At 34.2% G+C, this 19,814-nt stretch overlaps 1 protein-coding gene across 1 annotated transcript; it reads left to right on the top strand.

Moving 5' to 3' along the window:
- Positions 1-10,660: 10,660 nt before the first annotated feature.
- LOC11435603 (E3 ubiquitin-protein ligase HOS1) lies at positions 10,661-18,598 on the top strand. The gene is made up of 10 exons (XM_003611294.4): positions 10,661-10,946; positions 12,856-13,246; positions 13,491-13,625; positions 13,728-13,903; positions 14,245-14,646; positions 14,757-14,915; positions 15,513-16,010; positions 16,780-16,917; positions 17,118-17,830; positions 17,954-18,598. The coding sequence occupies exons 1-10, from the start codon at positions 10,845-10,847 to the stop codon at positions 18,120-18,122; spliced, it is 2,883 nt and encodes a 960-aa protein (XP_003611342.2). The 5' UTR covers positions 10,661-10,844; the 3' UTR covers positions 18,123-18,598.
- Positions 18,599-19,814: the final 1,216 nt, after the last annotated feature.

Here is a 19,814-nt window from a genome sequence, read left to right as displayed (position 1 = left end):
CCTGGATGAACCCAGATGAAGAACATCATGAATATCAAACATTCTGATGAAGAACACAGCAACATTCTGATGTTCATCCTGGGAACTCAACAACATTCTGATGTTCAGAATGTTCACCCAGATTTTCAAGTAAAAGCTTGTGGGGCCCAGGACACGTGGCATAACACCATTGGTCACCTTACAACGGCTATATGAGCCCAAAGACTCTATAAATAGAGATCAAAGGCTCAGAATTACTTGCACAATTGCAAAGCATACAAGAAAACAACAAAGATTGTTTGAAGCTCTTGCAAAACTGAAATTGATCAATCTCTAAGGCTTTCGTTTACTTAGTGCAAATCAATACTCCTTGTTATCTGAAAGATAACTTCTTCCTTCTCCTGTGTTTGATTCACAAACATTCAACCTCCATACAAATTGTAACAAAGTCTCATCTAGCTTTAGGGGTACTAAAGTGTTAGTTTGAGCAAAGGTTGTAAAAGTCTAAGTGGTTAACTTAGCAACAAGGTGCAAGCCTGCTGAGGCTTAGAGAATACAGAATTGTAATTGTTCAGGTGAACAAAGATTGTAAGGTGCAGGATTTGAGAGGTTATCTCAAGCATCATAGTGGAAACTCTCACAAGATTGTGAGGAGTGGACTAACCCACATTGGGGGAACCACTATAAATTCTCTGTGTGTTTATTCTCTCTTCCCTATACTCTTTATTTACTGTATACACAACACACACAAACACTTTTAATTTATTAAACTGTTTTTGCACTCAGACATCAGAACGTTCTGAAGTCTGCTTTTAACTTAACCATTCCAAGTTTCAACTTGAGAATCAATTTTAAGTTACAGGTTTAATTTTTAAAGGGTCACAATTCAAACCTCCCTTCCTTGTGACTATTTTATCTACTTCAATTTCTACACAATAAGGTAAGGGTGAGACTAATAATTCAGTAATGTTAATTGTTGTAATTCTGATGATTAATTGACAAGGTTATGATTGATTTAGAGAAGTTTTAGAATTAGGTCAAAACCCTAAAAAATTGATGATCAAACGGTAAAATTGTGTTAGATTGATGTAGAAACCGTCCTATAACCTTAGAATATGTTTAGGATGAATTCTGGGATTGAAACTAGGCTTAAAACTTAGTTGGATGATGATTTTCGTGTAGAAAATGCATTATGTCCGAGCCAAAATTCATCGCTCGCCATAGCGAGCTATGATCCTCGCCTCGCGAGTGATGATGTTCATCGCTCGCCACGCGAGCCTTAACCTTTCGCCTCGCGAGTTACTTGGTGTAGCTCGCCACGGCGAGCAACCCTACTCGCCATAGCGAGCTTGACCAGAGAGCAAGATGTTTTATGAGTTTTTGACTTTTGAGTTGAACCTTAGATGCCTTTGAGTACCTTTAGGTAACTACTATTGATTAGGGAATGATTTAGAACGAGATTGAACTTGGAACAACCTTAGTTGGAATTCTGGCTTGTACTCGCCATGGCGAGTTGATGCTTTCGCCTCGCGAGCACTTCCAGAACTGAGTGTTTTTTAGGATTGTGAGACTTGGGTTGTTTGGATTAGTTAGGAAAGGAACTTTAGGTGCTAATGAGACCTAATAATGATATTGACCAAGAACTGTGAAGCTTTATGAATTGTCAAATGATTATGAAGTGAATTATGGATTGAAATATACTTGCTTGAATTATTGTTGAATGATCAAGAAAACTATTGAGAATGATTTGTTATTTAACCTGATGTGATTTGATTATGCTGCAATTGTTATTAAACTAAGTTGCATGAATATGAATAAGTTGATGATGAACTCCAAATTATTGGAAGTATAAGTGATAAGTTGATTAAGATGTTTTTGTTGTTAGAGTCCATGCATTAGCATTCATTGAGCTTTGTCCTCACCATGATAGGAGCTTTGTCCTCCACACGTTTTAGGAGCTTTGTCCTCCGCACGATTAAAGTATATTAATACTTATGATGATGATTGGTACCACATGCATATAAGTGTCTAAGTTGCATTGTCGCATTGTCAAGGTTTAAAGGTGTTTATGTTATTGATGAAGATTGAAGCTGTGATTATGTGATACTTGTTTATCAAAGATGCAAAGTTGATTAAGACTGATTATGATGTTAGTTATGATTTTTGAATTATAATGATTGATGTTATTGTATTATGAAATCTCACCTCTTCTGCTTGAAAATGTTGCTCTTCGTATGAGTAACTTGCAGGTGATCGTGCTTAGTGTGCAGTTGTTGTTTGTGAGTGGCCTTGCCTCACTGTGTCGTCTAGGTCGCTCTGATACGTAACGGGATGGGGTGTTTGATATGCATGCTTCATTCTCTTACGTGAACATTTATGATAATTATGTTATTTTTGATGTTGATTAACTGATAAAACATTTTAATGGGGCCTACGTGCCAAAAACGATTTATGGTTTATGAAACAATTTTCCGCTGCAACGTTTAAGTTATTTGGTTAAATTGTTATTTAACTATTATTGGATTATGTTAAATGTGATATCCCGTTTGTTTATGTTGTTTACTCTGATAAATGTTTAAGAAATTTTCATATTGAAAAAACGGGGTGTTACAGTCAACATTCTTCTTTATATATATATATCGTCTCTTATTTTATATTGACATCAAATGTTGCCAAAGACTTTACTTTTGATGTGTTGAATGTGAATTATAAATCTCATTTTGAATTATAAAATTTTGGGTTAATTAAGTTTTTGGTCCCTATAAATATCTGCAGTTTTGTTTTTAGTCCCTATAAAAATAAATCACACTTTTTAGTCCCTACAAAATTTTCTGTTAGTGTTTTTAGTCCCTGTTAAATTAAAATTTGTTTAATTATGCTTAAACTTCTAAATTTTTTTTACATACATGTTCATAACATCGTAAGACACTCTTTTGTAAATTTTTTTTAGTTTTTTTAACATGTAATGAATTAAATATGAATTTTTCTAAAAGACAAATTTTCAAAATTATATTAATGAAAATTTGGACCTAATAATAAAATTTTAAGTTACTTTTTTGCGGAGGAACTTAGTATAATATTCTAAGTAAGTATGTGAAAAATATATGTTACAAATTTAAAAGTTTAAGCACAATTAAGCAAATTTTAATTTTACAAGGACTAAAAGTATGTGTTGGTCCCTGTTAAATTGAAATTTGTTTAATTATACTTAAACTTTTATATTTTTAAATGATTTTTAACAGACATGTTAAGAACATTATAATAATCTCTTTTTATAAAAAATTAGAATTTTTTAACATGTAATGAATTAAATATAATTTTTTTTAAACGCCAAAAATTCAAGATAAAACTAACGAAAATTTAGACCTAAAAATAAAATTTTGAGCTAATTTATTTTGGCGGAACCTTTTATAATGTTTTAAACAAGTATGTGAAAAATCATTAAAAAATTTAAAATTTTAAGCATAATTAAACAAATTTTAATTTAACAGGGACTAAAAACACTATCGGAAAATTTTGTAGGGACTAAAAAATGTGATTTATTTTTATAGGGATTAAAAACAAAACTGCAGATATTTATAGGGACCAAAAACTTAATTAACCATAAAATTTTAGAGGAAGATGCATGTGATGTTTAAACTTACCTATTGTTACTCTTAATCCTATATTGTAGTTGTCCACGGTGGATATAGGTGAATTTGGGATATTGTATTTTGCTAAAGCATGTTTTGCCATTTTGGTCCTATCGGATGGTAAAGGATGCGCAAAATATCACATGGGTGCAATGATTATATTTTATAAATTTCATGTTGTTGAGGTATCTTATTCCTTTAATTATAGCATCAACGTAGGCTCACATTAATCCAATCATTTTGCTTGTTGATTCTTCAAATGATGAAAGGTTTCTATGTAATTATATGAAGCATGAAACAATGATTATTATAAACTAAATTATTATATTCTGTTCGAATTTCGTTTCTCATCTAAGATTTCTTTCTTTTCTTCATTGAACTCTTATTCAAATTCAACCAACCATGATTCATGGACCCCAAATACTATATGGTAGCCCCACACGAAATTAATTATAATAGAGACTGGTGCCTTGTTGTGAGCATGAGAGGGCCATCATCTTGCTTTAAAAAATGTATAAACATGTACCATATTTGCAGGTGTGTCCCCTACTGTCCATATCTAATGAGCAATTAGAGAAGCTTTTTGTTGGTGCAAAACGTGGTCTACTTGCATTAACGTATTTAAATAGACCATAGATTGTGGCTTAATTTCTTAATTTGCTTTAGAATAGCTTTTGTTGGAGAGTAAGAGGGTTTCATACTTTTTATGGATTGCTACCAAACCGAAGTTTCGGGTCACATGTCACTTGAGATCTCCAATTCTAATTAAATCACGATGATTCAAAAAATTGCTTCCCAGATAATAATACTCTTTCATTCGGACCCATTTATTTTTCTAAAAGCGATTACAAGAAAGTGTAGAAAATCTCCTTTAAAAAAAAGTGTAAAAAACTGATAAAAATAACAATGACAATGTTAAAAAAATAGTAATTTTTTATCAAATAAAACTAGTATTTTCTTAATTTCAATTAGATAACATTTGTTTTAAAACTAGTTGCAGCTATACTGTTGTAGAAAACATTCAAATTTTTCTAAAAGTTTCATCGAACATTTGAAAGAGAGTTTTTTAATGAAGAAGTTTGTAAACCCTCTCATTATACATAAACTTCACTAGAAATATTTTTTTAAGTAAAGATAGAACTAGTTCATTTCATTCAATAGTATTTGGTACAAACAAGGAAGTATATCATAAAAAATATGGGGTTATGATGGAATAAGATACTGTAGCTATACTATAAACAACCATATATTTTGTTTGTCTCCTTACAAAACGCATAGAGAAGTTGTTGTGTGATGCCCAAAGGTGTTTACAACATAAAAAATAAAAAATAAAAAGACTTAATTGATCTGTCGATCCTTTAACTTATTTTTTTTATTTAACTTGGTCCAATTTTAATAATTTTAATCCACTAAAAAAAGAGACCGTTGGATTACGGAGGTCTATCAGATTTTATAATGTATCATTAACACCTAGTTTATTTACTTTCTTCTTCTTCATCACTAAACCCAACAAATTTCATCATCTTCATCATAAAAATCCAAAAGAAAAAATAAAAAATTAAACATTTCCTACAAAATTATTCATGGTGGTCGAACCAATATTTTAACCGTTTTTGGCTTTTTAATTTTATTTTCTACTTCAAGTGAGATGTTATTCATCGACATCCAGATTTGAAAAATCAACAAGGTAATATTATGGACTTTTTGTGATGTTTTTTTTTTATAAGAAATCATGGGAACATGTCATATTTGATTTGATGGTGGTGGTTGTGAATCGTGCTGTTTCCGAAGGTTGTAGCAGCAACCACCATTTAGTTTGCCAACGCTCACGCTGAGACAACTAGAACCACAACTTTTTCCCAATGGCGAGTACCAATTTGTTTATATCCAAAAAATTTCAGTTGAGTTTTGTTACAAATGTGTTACCACTGTGATCGAAGGCGAGGGAAGATGGTTGTGAGTGGAGCATGACAGCGATGGTGTTTGCAGCGGAGAGATGGTGTGTGATGTGAGAGAGGAACAGACGGCGGCAGAAGCAGAGGTTGTAAGCGGCGATTGCATCGAAGGGAGGTCGAGGAGGGTGGGAGTGGAGGTTGTAAGAAATCAGATTCAAAATAGGTGGTTGAATCCTATTTTTGAAACGGGTTGGATTCAGAAGCTTGAACATATCAATGCTCCTTCTGTTCAAAAACCCCACATTCCAATTATTTTACAAACCCAATCTTCATCATTCAAATTTCTTTGGTGTTGTTGTTTGGATATTTAACCTGCCTGCTGTATGTGTGTTGTTCTTCGACCAGTTGACACTTTTAGGTTTAATTTTTTTTTTCCTGGGTTTAATTGATGAAGGATGAATGTAGATGAAGATGAAGGAAGAAGAAGAAGAAAGTAAATATAAATTAGGTGTTGGTGATACACTATAAAATCTGGTAGACTTCCGTAATTCAACGGTCTCTTTTTTTAGTGGATTAAAATTATCAAAATTGGACTAAATTGAATAAAAGAAATAAGTTAAGTGACCGGCAGATCAATTAAGCCAAAAAAAAAAACATCATCAAATTCGTCAAGAGGGATGGTATTAGAGTTCATGACATCTACCGTAATTGTACAATATGACTTAGAGATAACATGTTGTAAAATTTGGATAGCTTCATGGAGACTGATTGCTTCAGCCTCAGTTGAGGACGCACAAAATACCCCATGATTTGACATGCTGAGAAGAAAGTTCCCTGTTGTAGGTTGTAATGGAATTGTTCTTAAAGAGGACGCAATCAACGTTACACTTCACAACGGCCGGAAGCGGTGTCTCCCAAATAGCAACAAGTGTTGTACCTTACACCGAATGTTTTTCTTGTTGCATATATCTTCATTCATTGAGGATGTCACTTGCCCAATTCACAATGACAGGAAGTGGAGTATCTTTGTCTTCCCATATTTGGTGATGTGACATTTCTAGAGGCTCCACAATATCATAGATGCCGAGGCAAGAATGGATGAAGACAACCTGTAAAAAAAACTCAAATAAAAGAGTGGAAAAGACATTAGTGGTTAGCAACAATTCATGAACAATGTTTTTATGGCTTTTCGACAAAACAAAGAAGGTGTGCATTTGCGATTCCACAAATTCTTCACAAACAACACATGTATCGTCACATGGAATCCCCTATTGCAGAAGATGAGACAACTTTGCGAGGCGTTGATGGGCTAGGAGCTAGATGAAAGATAGAACTCACGTTGGAATCCTCATGGATTCCAGATATGACCCCAATAAGTGGTTATGTTGGGCATTATTAGACTCGGCTACAAGTGTAATAAAAAACACTATAAGCATATTTAATCGAGTATAAGTTTCCCTTCTCGGGTATCTCGAAGATCTCTTTGTATAGAGGAATGCTAAGTATGGCCACTGCATCTGTGAATGAGAAGATGGAATGGATCATATCCGGATCCCATGAGGATAGGTCTGGGCTGGGTAAGTCACGTGCCTTTAGATCTTCCATGTGTGGTGGCGGAGTCGTTGAGGGCTTATGCGAGGTGAGGGAGAGAATCCAAGGCATGGACCAAGCGTCAATTTTAGAGTTATCACTAGTTTTTCATTTATAACCCAAAGTAGCGAGAGACTGAGAACTCCATGTGCTCCTGCAAGCATAGCTTGGATTATGACCGAGATCACCTTCCAAGAAATCATGACCAGGGAAATATTTAGCTTTGAGGTTACGTGTGAATAAGGAGCTAGGATCATTGAAGAGTTTTCAACCTTGTTTACTAATGATAGATAGATTAAAGGCTTCTGTGTTTCAAACACCAAGAACACCACAAGACTTGGGAAGAGTAAGCTTATCCAACCTTGTCCATTTTATACCTTTTTGCCCATTCTTTTTCAAGCCCCAACATAATAAGTTCATCATTCTCACAATTTCCTCGTATAAAGAAGAATGAATCAGGAAAAAAACTCCCATATGATAAGATGGGATAATATGCGCAATCAACTTAATAAGGATTTATTTTCCCATCCGTAAGAGAGACCTAAAGCTCCACGATTGATACTTTTTCCATACTCTTGCATTGAGGTAGTTGAAAAATGATTTTGTTACTATGCCTAACCATTGAGGGAAGACCTAAATATTCACCACCACCAATGCTTTCATTAACACCAAGGAGAGATGAGATGGAATTTACCACATTGCGAGAGATATTTTTGCTAAAAGAGATACCTAACTTATCAAAATTTATGGTTTTACCAGACGCGGCTTCAATATCTGAGATAATGTTTTTGAGACACGGTGCTTCAGAGACGAATGTCTTGCAGAAATGGACGTTGTCGTCCGCAAAAAGGAGGTAGCTTATAGGAGGAGTCTTGTGACAAATATGAATACCATGTAATTTCCATTGAAGCTCATGATATTTGAATAAAGACGAGAGACCTTCATCGTATTAAATGTAGAGATAATGTAAGAGATTACATCCGTGTGTGAGGTCGCGTTCAGGGGTGATATTACCAATTTGATCACTATTAAAAATAACTTGGTACTCGACAAAAGTGATACTCATCATCATCATCTAAGAAACCCATCGAGTGCAGAAATCCATTATAATCACGACATCTTGCAAGTAACTCCAGTTAACAGTATCAAAAGTCTTGGGTATATCAAGTTTCAAAACAACATCACCTATTTTTCCTTTGTGCTTACAACACATAAAATGGAGAATTTCAAAGGCTGATAAAGCATTGTTCATGATGGAGCGGGAGGTAACGAAAGTTGTGTGCTCGAGGGAGATATATTTCCTAATTAGAGGACGAAGCCGATTAGAGAACTTTGGAAATGATTTTGTAGAGGACATTGCAAGGCGAGATAGGGTGGAGGTTTTAATGGTTTCAAGATTAGAGGACGAAGTTGGTTAGCAAGAACTTTATAAATGATTTTGTATAAGACATTACAAAGTGAAATGGGGTAGAGGTTTTAATGGTTTCAAGATGATCGCCATTTGGAGCCAAAACTATTTCATACTATAATCATGTTGACAAAACAAACAATATATATAATCTTAATACTAGTAAGTTCTAGCACAAAAGTTTTTAGAAAGACAAGATGTTTCCTTCTAATCAAAGTTTTTGGGTTCACCCGTGGCTTCCCAATAACCTCATGGAGGAGGAGATGTACATAGTGTGTATGTCCAAATCCAACAATGAAAGTGACAATAGTTGGAGTTCTAATTCCTCCAATTTTCCCCTTCTTCCCCGGCTAACCAACTCATTGTCATGCTAAATGGAATGAACATGAGTTACGTATGTACGTGTCCATATATTTAATATGTTATTTGCTTGCTTTATGCTCAAACAGGATGACTGAATCTTGATGATATTTTAATTATCTGTTTCGGTTGAAAGAAAAAAAATGATGTTTGCGTCCGACAAATTGTTAAAGTTTTCCGACGTGGTTTTTGTTCATTGTAATGATAATGTTTTTCTGTTTTATTTTCTCAAAACTTTGTTTCATCAAATGCATTGACTTGTTACATGTAACATGTGCTAACCCTATGTTATACTCACAGTGAGAGCACCATTTACTCTAAATTGATCGTGGATATAACTTTGAGAAATTGTTAGAATAATGTATCCTGAATCTTATATTTTCATTATCGATTTGGTGCAGTTGAAATGTTTAGATTTACTTTTCTTGGCTTTGTGTAATGAATGATTAATGAGCAATTTGCTTTGCTAATTGTTTGAAGTATTAGCTGACTTCATTAAAATCAACGTGAACTTTAAATTCTACATATACTTTTACATTTCCCGAGCATGTATTTTACAAAAAAATTATTTTAAACATTTATGATGTATATTTTGTTTATGAGAAACTCTAAAATAAACATTTCCGTTCAAATTAAACTTTCAGAAAACTCATATTTTAGCTTACCAAAATAAAATCGAAAAACTCTTAAAATCATTTATGACGTGTGAACTTTTGGCATGTCATATGACGGTGAACTCATACAGGCATTCGAATTGTTAAAAGTGAGGATGAAAAACTAAGGAGTAAAAAGTAAAATGGCATAAGAATAAAATTGGAATTTTTGAGAATTTGTAGGGGTGAGTGAAGGTACATACGTAGGAGTATATGGCAAATTTTTTGGATTATTACTTTTTCTACCCTGATCATTTATCGCGCGCCCTATTTTTCTATGCAAATGTCCATGTGATTTTCGAATTTTATAATTCGAATTGAGTTTCCCTTTGTTTTGGGTTGGAAAGACGAGTTTTTTTTAGTAATTTTGATTTTATAATCCAAACACTCTAAAAAATAGGGCGCGTTCCATGATTTTTCAGTTTATAGAATCGAAACACCCCCTCTGCACCCTTATTCAAGGGAAAAACAGTTCGGATTATATAAATCCGAATTGTATCAGCACAAATTATAAGTTTGTTTGTAATATGAATATTGAGTGTAAGGACCACATTAATCTTTATAACTTTTATCATCCAGTTTTAGGTCATTGTTAGTTGTTCTCGGTCGATACTTGATCAGATTGCTTCGAAATTGTTCCAGAAAATCAGGAAAAAAAAATCAAAGATCAAGACTTCCATTTCGTAGAAGAGACTTTGTGTTAGACTCCGCCTATCAAAATTTAAAATTTCATCGTTTTGACCAATTTTTCATTTTGTTTTAATTTTTCATATTCTTAGAAAAATCCGAAAAAAATTGCCTTAGTTTTATTTTATTTTAAGAATTTTTAGTGGTATTTTTATTTGACATGATTTTCAATTTTTTAACTTTATTTTTTGTTGTTTTTAAAAGCGAAATTCGCAACTGCTGAAATGAGAGAGATTATGATTACTGTATATGTATACATAAGTATTATTCGGATTATATAATCCTGAACCCATAAACATTTTTGTAAAAAATAACAGGGTGCGTTAGAAGTTTATAGCGTGTAAAAAGTAATAGTCAAATTTTTGTATGTTATAGAAGTAGGAAATATAAGAAATTCGGGTCCAAGATGCATTACCGTTCAGCCCAAATAAGTTGAAACGAAAAAGAAAAAAAAAACAAGTGTTTCAAAAACCCTTCAACTCCAATCTGTGTAAGGTTTCCCTCTCCGAAAGCTTCCCATTATTCTCTCCGACCATCGACGGCGTATCTCCGGTAAACTGTAGTCACCTCCATTCCCCAATCTCCGAGCATCTCCGTGTTCTTGAAAATTTCACGGAGTTCACCGTTTTGCTGAATAATAATGGATAAGAAGCTCAACGGAGGCACCACCGTCACTGGCGCCGCCGTTTCTAGATCTTGTTCATCAACGCTACAACCTAACTACAGTAGTCGATTAGTTCAGGTAATTATAGTTCAGTCTTAATTTCAATTTCTGCGTTTTTTTTGTCGTTGAGCTAGTTTGTAAACCCTAGCTTCCAATTCAATAACGCACTGTTTGGTTAGAAATTTTGTACAATTAGTTTTAACCTAGAAATGTTATGTTAGGATTTCAGTTATTTTGAATGATGATAAGTTTCTGATTATGTTTGTTCTATTAGTTTGCTGAGCTCCAATCTGTGTATTGAGTATTCAAGTTTGATTAGCTTCGCAGTTTTTTATTATTTACTTGGAATTATGACAATTAACATTAACTGTCGAGTTTTAACTCTCAGCTATAAGACCGACAATGTTGTATGAGACAGAGTGTTGTGATGTAAAAAACCAACACAAAAATATAAATTAAGCTTAGCAGAGATGAATATGCTTTGTTGTATGTGTGGTAAGACTAGATGAGATAAGATTAAAAACGAGAACATGAAGAGAGAGTTGGGGTAACACGTAAAGTAAAAAAGATGGTGGAAACTAGTCTTAGGTGGTTTGGACATGTAGAGAGGAGACCTGTAGATTCTGTAGTAAGGACTACGGAGAGTAGGTCAGTTGGAGGGTAATCAACTCACTAGAGTCAGAGGAAGGCCTAGAAAAACTAAAAGAGAAATTGTTAAGAAAGATACAGAAATTAATGGGTTTGATAGGAATATAGTATACAATAAAACATTATGACGTCGTTTGATCCATGTAGCCGAGTTCACTTTGTGGGATCAGGCTTGGTTGTTGTTGTTGTATTAATGTTAAAGTGTACTAGTACCTTTTTATTTTTGGTGTGTGTGTGTAATTTGTAAACCGCTCTATCTGAATGCATTCAATTCTGATTCCAACACTGCTCAAATGAGCTACACCCTGGTGGGGTTTTTGAACCGTGTAGTTTATATTGCAAACGTAGATCCGTGGAGTGATGTTTGTTTTAGAGGACTGCGAGGAGTTCTTGTGGTAACGTGTACTGTAAACCTACTTAGAAATTCACTACCAAAAAAAAACCAACTTAGAAATTGAATTCTTGTTCTTTATTAATTAACATATTCCTAATTTTACAAATCTCATAGTAATTAACATGTCTGGGTTATCTCACGGTTTTGTGGGATGGGAATTTTTTGGGTCGGGGTAACGAGCTATAAATTGACCGGTGAAAGTGAGCACATGTCATTTGCGAAACCTATTGATAATCATAGTTATCAAGCAAGGATAGCAGTCCGTAGCAGCTGACCTCAAAAAAGCTATAGTGGGATGGATGACTGCTATTCTGAATTTATCCATACATGTTTAATAAACTAATGCTAGATATATAGATGCCAAACCATCAAAATAATACTCAAAGTCAATAAATGAAATAACAATTAAATGCCACAGGTCTTAAGCAAGTTATATAAGTAAAAAATGCCAAAAAAACTGAAGAAATCAAACAATTTTAATCTTCTAATGCTTAAAGTCACATAACGTTAGTTTTCAAAATATAAAAAATGGCTAGTAAAACAAGTTTTTATTTTCTGAAGCATTTAGGGGCCAATACATTCGTGAAGATTTGCAATTTTGGCTGCTGTTGCGGGTGTTACTGCTGCTACAGCAGAACACTCTGCTGCATACTTCCAGTTGAGGTCACTGGCTGCTCCAGTCCGCTATGTTGCTATGCCATAGTGTGCTATTGACAACGTAGTTCATACTAATATTTATTTTATGGACAGTGCATTTGTTGTTACCCATGTCAAATCCTTCATTTGGTTGTAAATGGAATTTCAGTTCAAATTCTTATTATGCCTATTTAGCTCAAGAAAAAAAACTGTATTTTGCTGTAAATAGAGGTTAGCATTTCATATTTTTCAAATAAATGATTAGTGTTTAAGAAAAGGGAAAAATTGACCTTTGACGTTTTGTTTCAGGAAACTTTGGAGCACTTGGCTTCCATTGATCTCATTGAATTGTGCAAAGAAGCTAAAGTTGAGCGCTGCCGTGCCACTAGAGATTTAAGAAGCTGTGGTCGCTATGTCCACCATGTGTTGAATTCATGTGGGCATGCCTCATTATGTGAAGAATGTAGTCAACGGTGTGACATCTGTCCAATTTGTAGAAGCCCAATTCCAAAGAGTGGTACTAAACTGCGTCACCGACTTTATTATGAGTGTATGGAAGCCGGCCTTATTTCCAAAAGGTGTGATGAGAGATTTCAAGAAATAGAAGATGGGGAGAAACAATTAACTGCTGACGTCCAACGCCTTTATTCTCTATTTGATGTCGCACTTGAGAATAACCTGGTTTCCTTAATTTGCCACTGTATCCTTTCTGTGTCACTAATTTTTGGCATAATTTTTTTTTTTTTTTTTAAAATATAATACCCATTCATTGGTAAGGGAAGTTATGTTAGCAAATTTTGTGTTCGTATTAGTGTTATTGTCTGAGACTAAGAGTAACTCAGTTTGTTTTTATTCTCCATTCCCCATGTTTTGTATTGGTTCTGTTGTCTTGTAATTTTGCCTATTATCTCTACTTTGCATTTTCTTGACCAGAAACTTTACAGATATTACAGATGTATGTATGGATGAAACCGCTGTTTCCAGCGATCCTATCATAGCATTTTTGTTGGATGAAGTGGTAGTGAAGGATTGGTGCAAGAGGACATTTAAAGACATCATGACTGAACTACAGGGAATTTGTATCCTTTAACCTTTTTTAGCTGTTGGTATCTAAAGCTAATTAGCAGTATGACCTATTTTTCGAACTCATTACAATTTGTCTCCCTAACCGATTTTACTAGATAAACTTGACATCTCAGGAATGAATGATAGATTAAGTTTACTTCTAAAATTTTCATTATACTTGAAGGGCATATCAAATGTGCTAGACATTTTGGAGTCATCTTTTAAGGGTACTCTTTCAGCACAACTTCATGATCTCCACCATCTTCAAGAGAGCATATTAAAGACGAAGCAGGTTTGGTTTTTGCAAGAATTTGTGTTCAATGTAGAATCCTATATTTTCTATAATTCTTGAATTTGCATTGATATCTACATGATACTATGTTTTTAATCTTGAAAAGTGTGGATGTTGTGACCTTTTTTTAGAAAATCATAGTGATGTTATATGTTGTGTGTTAAAGGCATTTAGTGGAAGTATATGATATTTATCCTTACCTTTCATTGATATTGTTAGTATACCCTATTCTGGTTACCTTATATGTCTTTCTGTCTCAGAGATATGAAGTTCTTATAAGTATAAAGTAGCTCGTTGCAATCCTCATTCTGGTGATTAATTTATTTAATTGTTGTACCCAGCATATGGAGATTATTATTTGGTGTACCAGACATAAATTTTTGGAGAATGTGAGATCTCGCTTTTCCAATAGTTCATCATGGGCTTCAGTTGTCCGCAAACGGAAGTCAGAAGCAATTAGACGTGCTTGGCCTGATGCAATAAATGAATCCATGGAGTCAAAGGGGCATGATGGATCTCTATTTATTGAAGATGCATTGCATAATCTTGATTTGGATGAGGTGATGATGCCTGAAATTGGAGATGGATTAGAAGTTGCAGCCTTGCAGAAAGAGGACACATCAATTTTCAGGTCCAATACTGATCATGTGCTGAGTTACTATCCCTTCAAAAATCTTCGAGTAGCTGCTGACTTACTCTTTTTGCATGGAAGTTCTGATGTGGTCATTGCAAAACAAGCAATTGTATCCTTTTACTACCCTTACATTTTATTGTGGGTTTGGAACTCTTGATGTTCCTGTCGGTAATGATTATTATTTTGGGCTATACTTCTTTCTTTCCTTAACTTCCGTAGTTCCTCTATTATTTGTACGATCGCCACTGGACTATTCCTGATGAAGAATGGAGAGACATACTAGAGGACTTTGCAGCTACATTTAGTATTAGCAGGCACTCATTACTTGAGTCTTTGACTTTTTACCTTCTTGATGATCACACAGATGAAGCGTTACAGGTAAGTTCGGCATAATATTATGCTTGATGAGTTTCAATGCTTGTTTACCTTGGTGAAAACAAAATGATAAATCTATTTATATCAAGGTTGCTTTACTGATTTTTTTTAACTATCACTGATGATAAGGATTATATTCATCTAGGGAAAAGAATCTAGGGACTCTAGCAGTATGTATATCTATTATATATTGGAATTTTATATTTGATTCTTATATAAAGCACGCGATGGTGAGAATGTAATGGAGCTTGACTGCTTGAGTTGTACACTACATGCTTGTTTACTATTATTTTTTACCCTTTTGATGAAAGGGCAGGTGCTATTGTTTTTTCTCAACGTAAAAGATCCTGATTGTTTGTCAAGTGTACCAATGGCAATAAATAATAGCAACTAGAAAATACAATAGCAACTAGAAAATACAATGGCAACTAGAAAATACAACCCCCCCTTCCCAAAGTTAAAAAGAAGTTAAAAAGAAGTTAAAAATCTGATCTCGGAATAGTTGTGTTTGTGTACAATTTGTTGCATATCGCAACATTAATGTATTATGGACATGTTTATTTCCTTTTAGAGTAGTAATGTGATTTATTATTCTGTTAGGAAGCATGTCGCCTTCTTCCTGAAATATCTGGCCCAACTTCCCATCCTAAAATTGCTGAAGTACTGTTAGAAAGGGGTAGTCCTGATACAGCTCTCATGGTTTTGAGATGGTCTGGACGTGATGGTGGGTTACAGATGAATTCACTTAGGGATGCTGTCACTGCAGTGCGGGTAAGGATTGAGTGTGGGCTTCTGACTGAGGCATTTATGCATCAGAGAGTTCTCTGCACCAAAGCAAAAGAAAAGACTTTCAATAAAGGATTGTCTGGCGATACAAAAGAGAATCAAAAAGGCCAAAATAGTACTGGGGTTGAGTGGGTGGAGGTCCTGGTAACAGAGATTTGTTGCCTCTGTATTCGAAGAAACTTGGTGGATCGAATGCTAGAACTGCCGTGGAATTCTGATGAAGAAAAATACATACACAAGTGTCTTTTGGATTATGCTATTGAAGACCCCCTAAGGGCAACTGGAAATCTGCTCGTTGTGTTTTATATTCAGGTAATCAACTTCAATAGCTTGTTCCACTAATAACATCGATGCTACTAATTTATTGATCTTGTTAGTCCATCGCTTTTGTTGCTTTGCTTGTGGTGGTCTTTGCAGTTGTAATTTTTGCATTTTGTAAATGTAACTTTGCTCCCTTCCCCATGTTTAATTGGTCCCTATCACGCATGTCACTATTATACACCTATTTGGGTTTTCATATCCTTAGTAACAATTTCTTATACATATTTCTTCAGCATCTACTATCATCAAGTCCTTGCTTGCCCATTACCTATATCCCATCCCAGAGCAAGTATAGTTCCCTCTGGTTTATCCTGCCAGATCCACTGTTGGATGAGTAATTGTCTTTACCTCCTGGAATTGTCTGGAGTTTTTTTATTGAACCCATATCTTGTATAGGCTTAAAATGCAACTTGCTTCCTGGATTTTCTTGATGTGACCCTCTTCTATAATATTTTATTTATGGCCAGTTCCTCCATATCAGTTGTGAATATGATTGAGAGCCTGTTCTTTACTTCGTTCCTGCATAGATCTCATGTGGCTTCTAAAGCCTGATCAATGGATCATATGCTGTTAGCCTTGGTATTGATCCGGGCTTTATATACCTAACTTTCATTAGGTTATAATTCTTGCCATAAATAAGCTCGAACTTTGTTTTGCTTCTAAAATGTCAAGTTAATTTAGCATAACTTTCTAACAGTAATATTTAATTTTGACAAGACAAAATTTGTGGCTTATACATTTATGATTTATCTGGTTTCAGCGCTACAGATACTCTGAAGCATATCAAGTTCATATTAAACTCGAAAAGGTGGAGCAAGACTTCATTTCAAAAGGTTCTATCAGTCAAGAATTTTTACCAAGATTGGAAACAGCTATTCAATGGAGATCCAATTTGGTTGTAAGTAATTTAAAATATAGTTTTTTGAAGCAAATATTTTCTGCCAGACTTATCCTCGAACCACAACAGGCATTAGTTATTTATTTTCTGGTTTGCAGTCACGGCATATATTGTGCTCGTTCTATAAATAATTGAAATGTTCATAAAACTGTCATTGTTACATTAAGCTTGCAAAATGATTTTACATTTGAATGAAACAGAAAAGAAGCTTGGAGTTGTTGCCAGAAGTTGAGCAGGAACAACTGAGAAGCGGAAACTTGAATGAGAGTGCTGCTACTTCTCATGGGGTAGTTGAAATTCCTGATAAATCTGATGTTCATCAGGTTCAAGATTCAACGTCAACCAGTTTATTGATTCCTTCTTCTGCTAATCATTCTCTCATGCTGCATAAAGATCATACAACCGCATTGTTGGGGTCATCAACTTTAGCGACTTCGGCTAAAATCGGCACACCTTTCCCCACTACTGGCTCTGAGCTTGGTAGTTTCATTTCCCCATCACATCCTCATGAGGGTTTGTTTGCCAATAATGAGAGGGTTTCAAGTCATCAAGGTAAAATTGCCAAAATTCTTAGATATGACAACACTCCAACTCCAAGGAATCATAGGATCTGTCTTACGAATGGTTCACGTCCGAAGGGATTTAGCAGATCACCAAGCAATTCCCAGGAAAATGTGCCAGACAAAGTATTGCCTGGACTTGAACGGAACCTGCTTTTTGGTCATGATCAAACTAGCAGTCCCATGTTCTCCTGGAAAGCTACAGCTAGCCCTGTTGCTAGATCCACGCTCAGCTCTCCTAAAGAATTTGCAAACAACATCCCAAATATGTATAGTAGGAATCTACAATCACATAAAGATGATAATAGTTGGAATTTAGGGTCTACTAATGATCCAATGGATGTTTCTCTGAGGTAAGAATCTAGTTACCCCTTTATTTATAACCGTTTCTTTTCTTTTGTGGAGTTTAGCTGTTATGTACAAAATTGGTTTAATATTGTGTAGACTGAATTCTTCTTTGTACTTCATGTCTTTAGCCATACAAAGAAGAAATTAAATACTGAAGTGAACATCAATGGTGGACCAAGATGGAGATCCGATGAAACTAGTGATGAGGAAGCAGAAGGTCAAGAAAAAGCGATGGATATAGCTCATTATGCAACTCCATCCAGAACAATTAGACGAAGCAGAGTTGCCAAGAGATGAAAACACATCTTTTTTGGTAATAGGATTCTTGGAGTTTCATGAGAAGAATCAGGAAGGCGCACATGCAACAGTTTTTTTTTTTGGACGAGAGCTGTGCTTTTATGAAACTTCAAGCTTTTACTTGCACATTTACACTGGTCTCGGTATTACGACTAATATTCAACGAAGGAAATATTTAGTAAAAGGTGCAACTATATGCCCTTTTTCCTTTGGCGTTTATCCGAGTTGTTATATTTTTTTCTCTTGGAGAAAGATTGTTTAAAATTGATTATGTTTTGAGAAAATTTAAAGCTGTAGTAGGGAATGTATTGATGTATTAATATTCTCTATAGTGAAGGCGTGGAAGGATGAATTCACAAGCCGGCTTTTCCAAGTTCGGTAATTTTTTTTGCACTTCTTGAAGCTGAGATTTAAGGTAGCCAGCTTTATATTATGATGATGATGGTGGATTATAACGTTCTCAAGCTAGACCTAAACTTCAAATATTTTCGACAAATATATATTTGTTTCGTAGTGTATAAACCATCTTACTTTCCATTGATGAATGAGATACTTTGAAGCTAGACCTAAACTTAAATAAAAAAAACTTCATGATAGAGGTGGCATGGTGTGACGTAAGATGCTTGAGATCTATAGTTATATGTTCTAAGATTCGACTCTAGTATATACAGATGAAAAAACATAGTATGATGGAAGATGTAAATCTTTTAAATAAATTCTCTTCCCCGTTAAAAAAGAGCTCCTTCAATCTCTCTCAATCCTCTCTACCTATCTATCTCTCAATATCGAGATAGGTGATGATTAAAAAAGTAAAATATAATAATAAATAAATATGTAAGAGACTCGAGACTATTTGAATGAGGAGTAATACTTATTTGAATGATAATAAATGATTTTTTCAGTTTAACCAGAGATCTTGAGTCTAATTAACTACTAAGAAAACAATGGTGGTATTCTTAAGAGAGCTTTGTCATCTATTCGTTGTCATTGTTACAGGGATTAGTCTTTTCAATTGTTATAGAGGATATTTAATTTACAGCAAAAAGATATATTGAGGGAATTCCAACATTTTTCTAATCTATTTTATAAATAAACTGTCCTTTCTCTTATATTTTTCTGCTTCTAAAATTTTCCGGCTTCTATCCCTTTCACATTGCAGGAAAGATACATTTATCAATAGTAAAAGGTGTAATGGTTTGGTTTGGTTTGTTTTAAAAAGCAATAATACTTACAAAACTCGATTTAGTTTGTTCAAAATTTTAAATGCTTTTTGCGACATCTAATTTAAATCATATGTTTTGTTCTTTGGTATCAAGTTTCATCCGTTGGAGGAAGTTATATTCAAGATGCGTACACTAAACATGGATACCTCATTTAATTAAGATTCAAATTTTGTTCCCATTGTGAGAGTCTAGTTCATTCTACTATATCTAATCCCGTTGATTTTAAATCAATTTTTTAATAAAAGAAATCTAATACTGTTATGAAAATAGACAACTCTTTATGCTTAAGATAAATAAATTTACTCTATTAAACAATGTTCTAAAAACTACTGAAACCAGGACAAATCCTTGATTGAACCACAAAAATATTTGAACCGTAATAAAAACATATTCAAAGTTTAACAATTGAATCGTCTGAATCGATTTCTAAAACACTAATATTGTGATAACAAATGTATATGTAAACAAT

The sequence above is a fragment of the Medicago truncatula genome, chromosome 5 (genome assembly GCF_003473485.1).
Source record: "Medicago truncatula cultivar Jemalong A17 chromosome 5, MtrunA17r5.0-ANR, whole genome shotgun sequence".
Taxonomy (NCBI): domain Eukaryota; kingdom Viridiplantae; phylum Streptophyta; class Magnoliopsida; order Fabales; family Fabaceae; genus Medicago; species Medicago truncatula.
This window is presented reverse-complemented; position numbering and strand designations above follow the sequence as displayed.

Coding starts and splice junctions, on each gene's coding strand:
- LOC11435603 (XM_003611294.4), top strand. CDS start 10,845: ATGGATAAGAAGCTCAACGGAGGCACCACCGTCACTGGCGCCGCCGTT. Junction 13,904..14,244: donor GCATATTAAAGACGAAGCAG/GTTTGGTTTTTG, acceptor TGTTGTACCCAG/CATATGGAGATTATTATTTG. Junction 14,916..15,512: donor ACACAGATGAAGCGTTACAG/GTAAGTTCGGCA, acceptor TTATTCTGTTAG/GAAGCATGTCGCCTTCTTCC.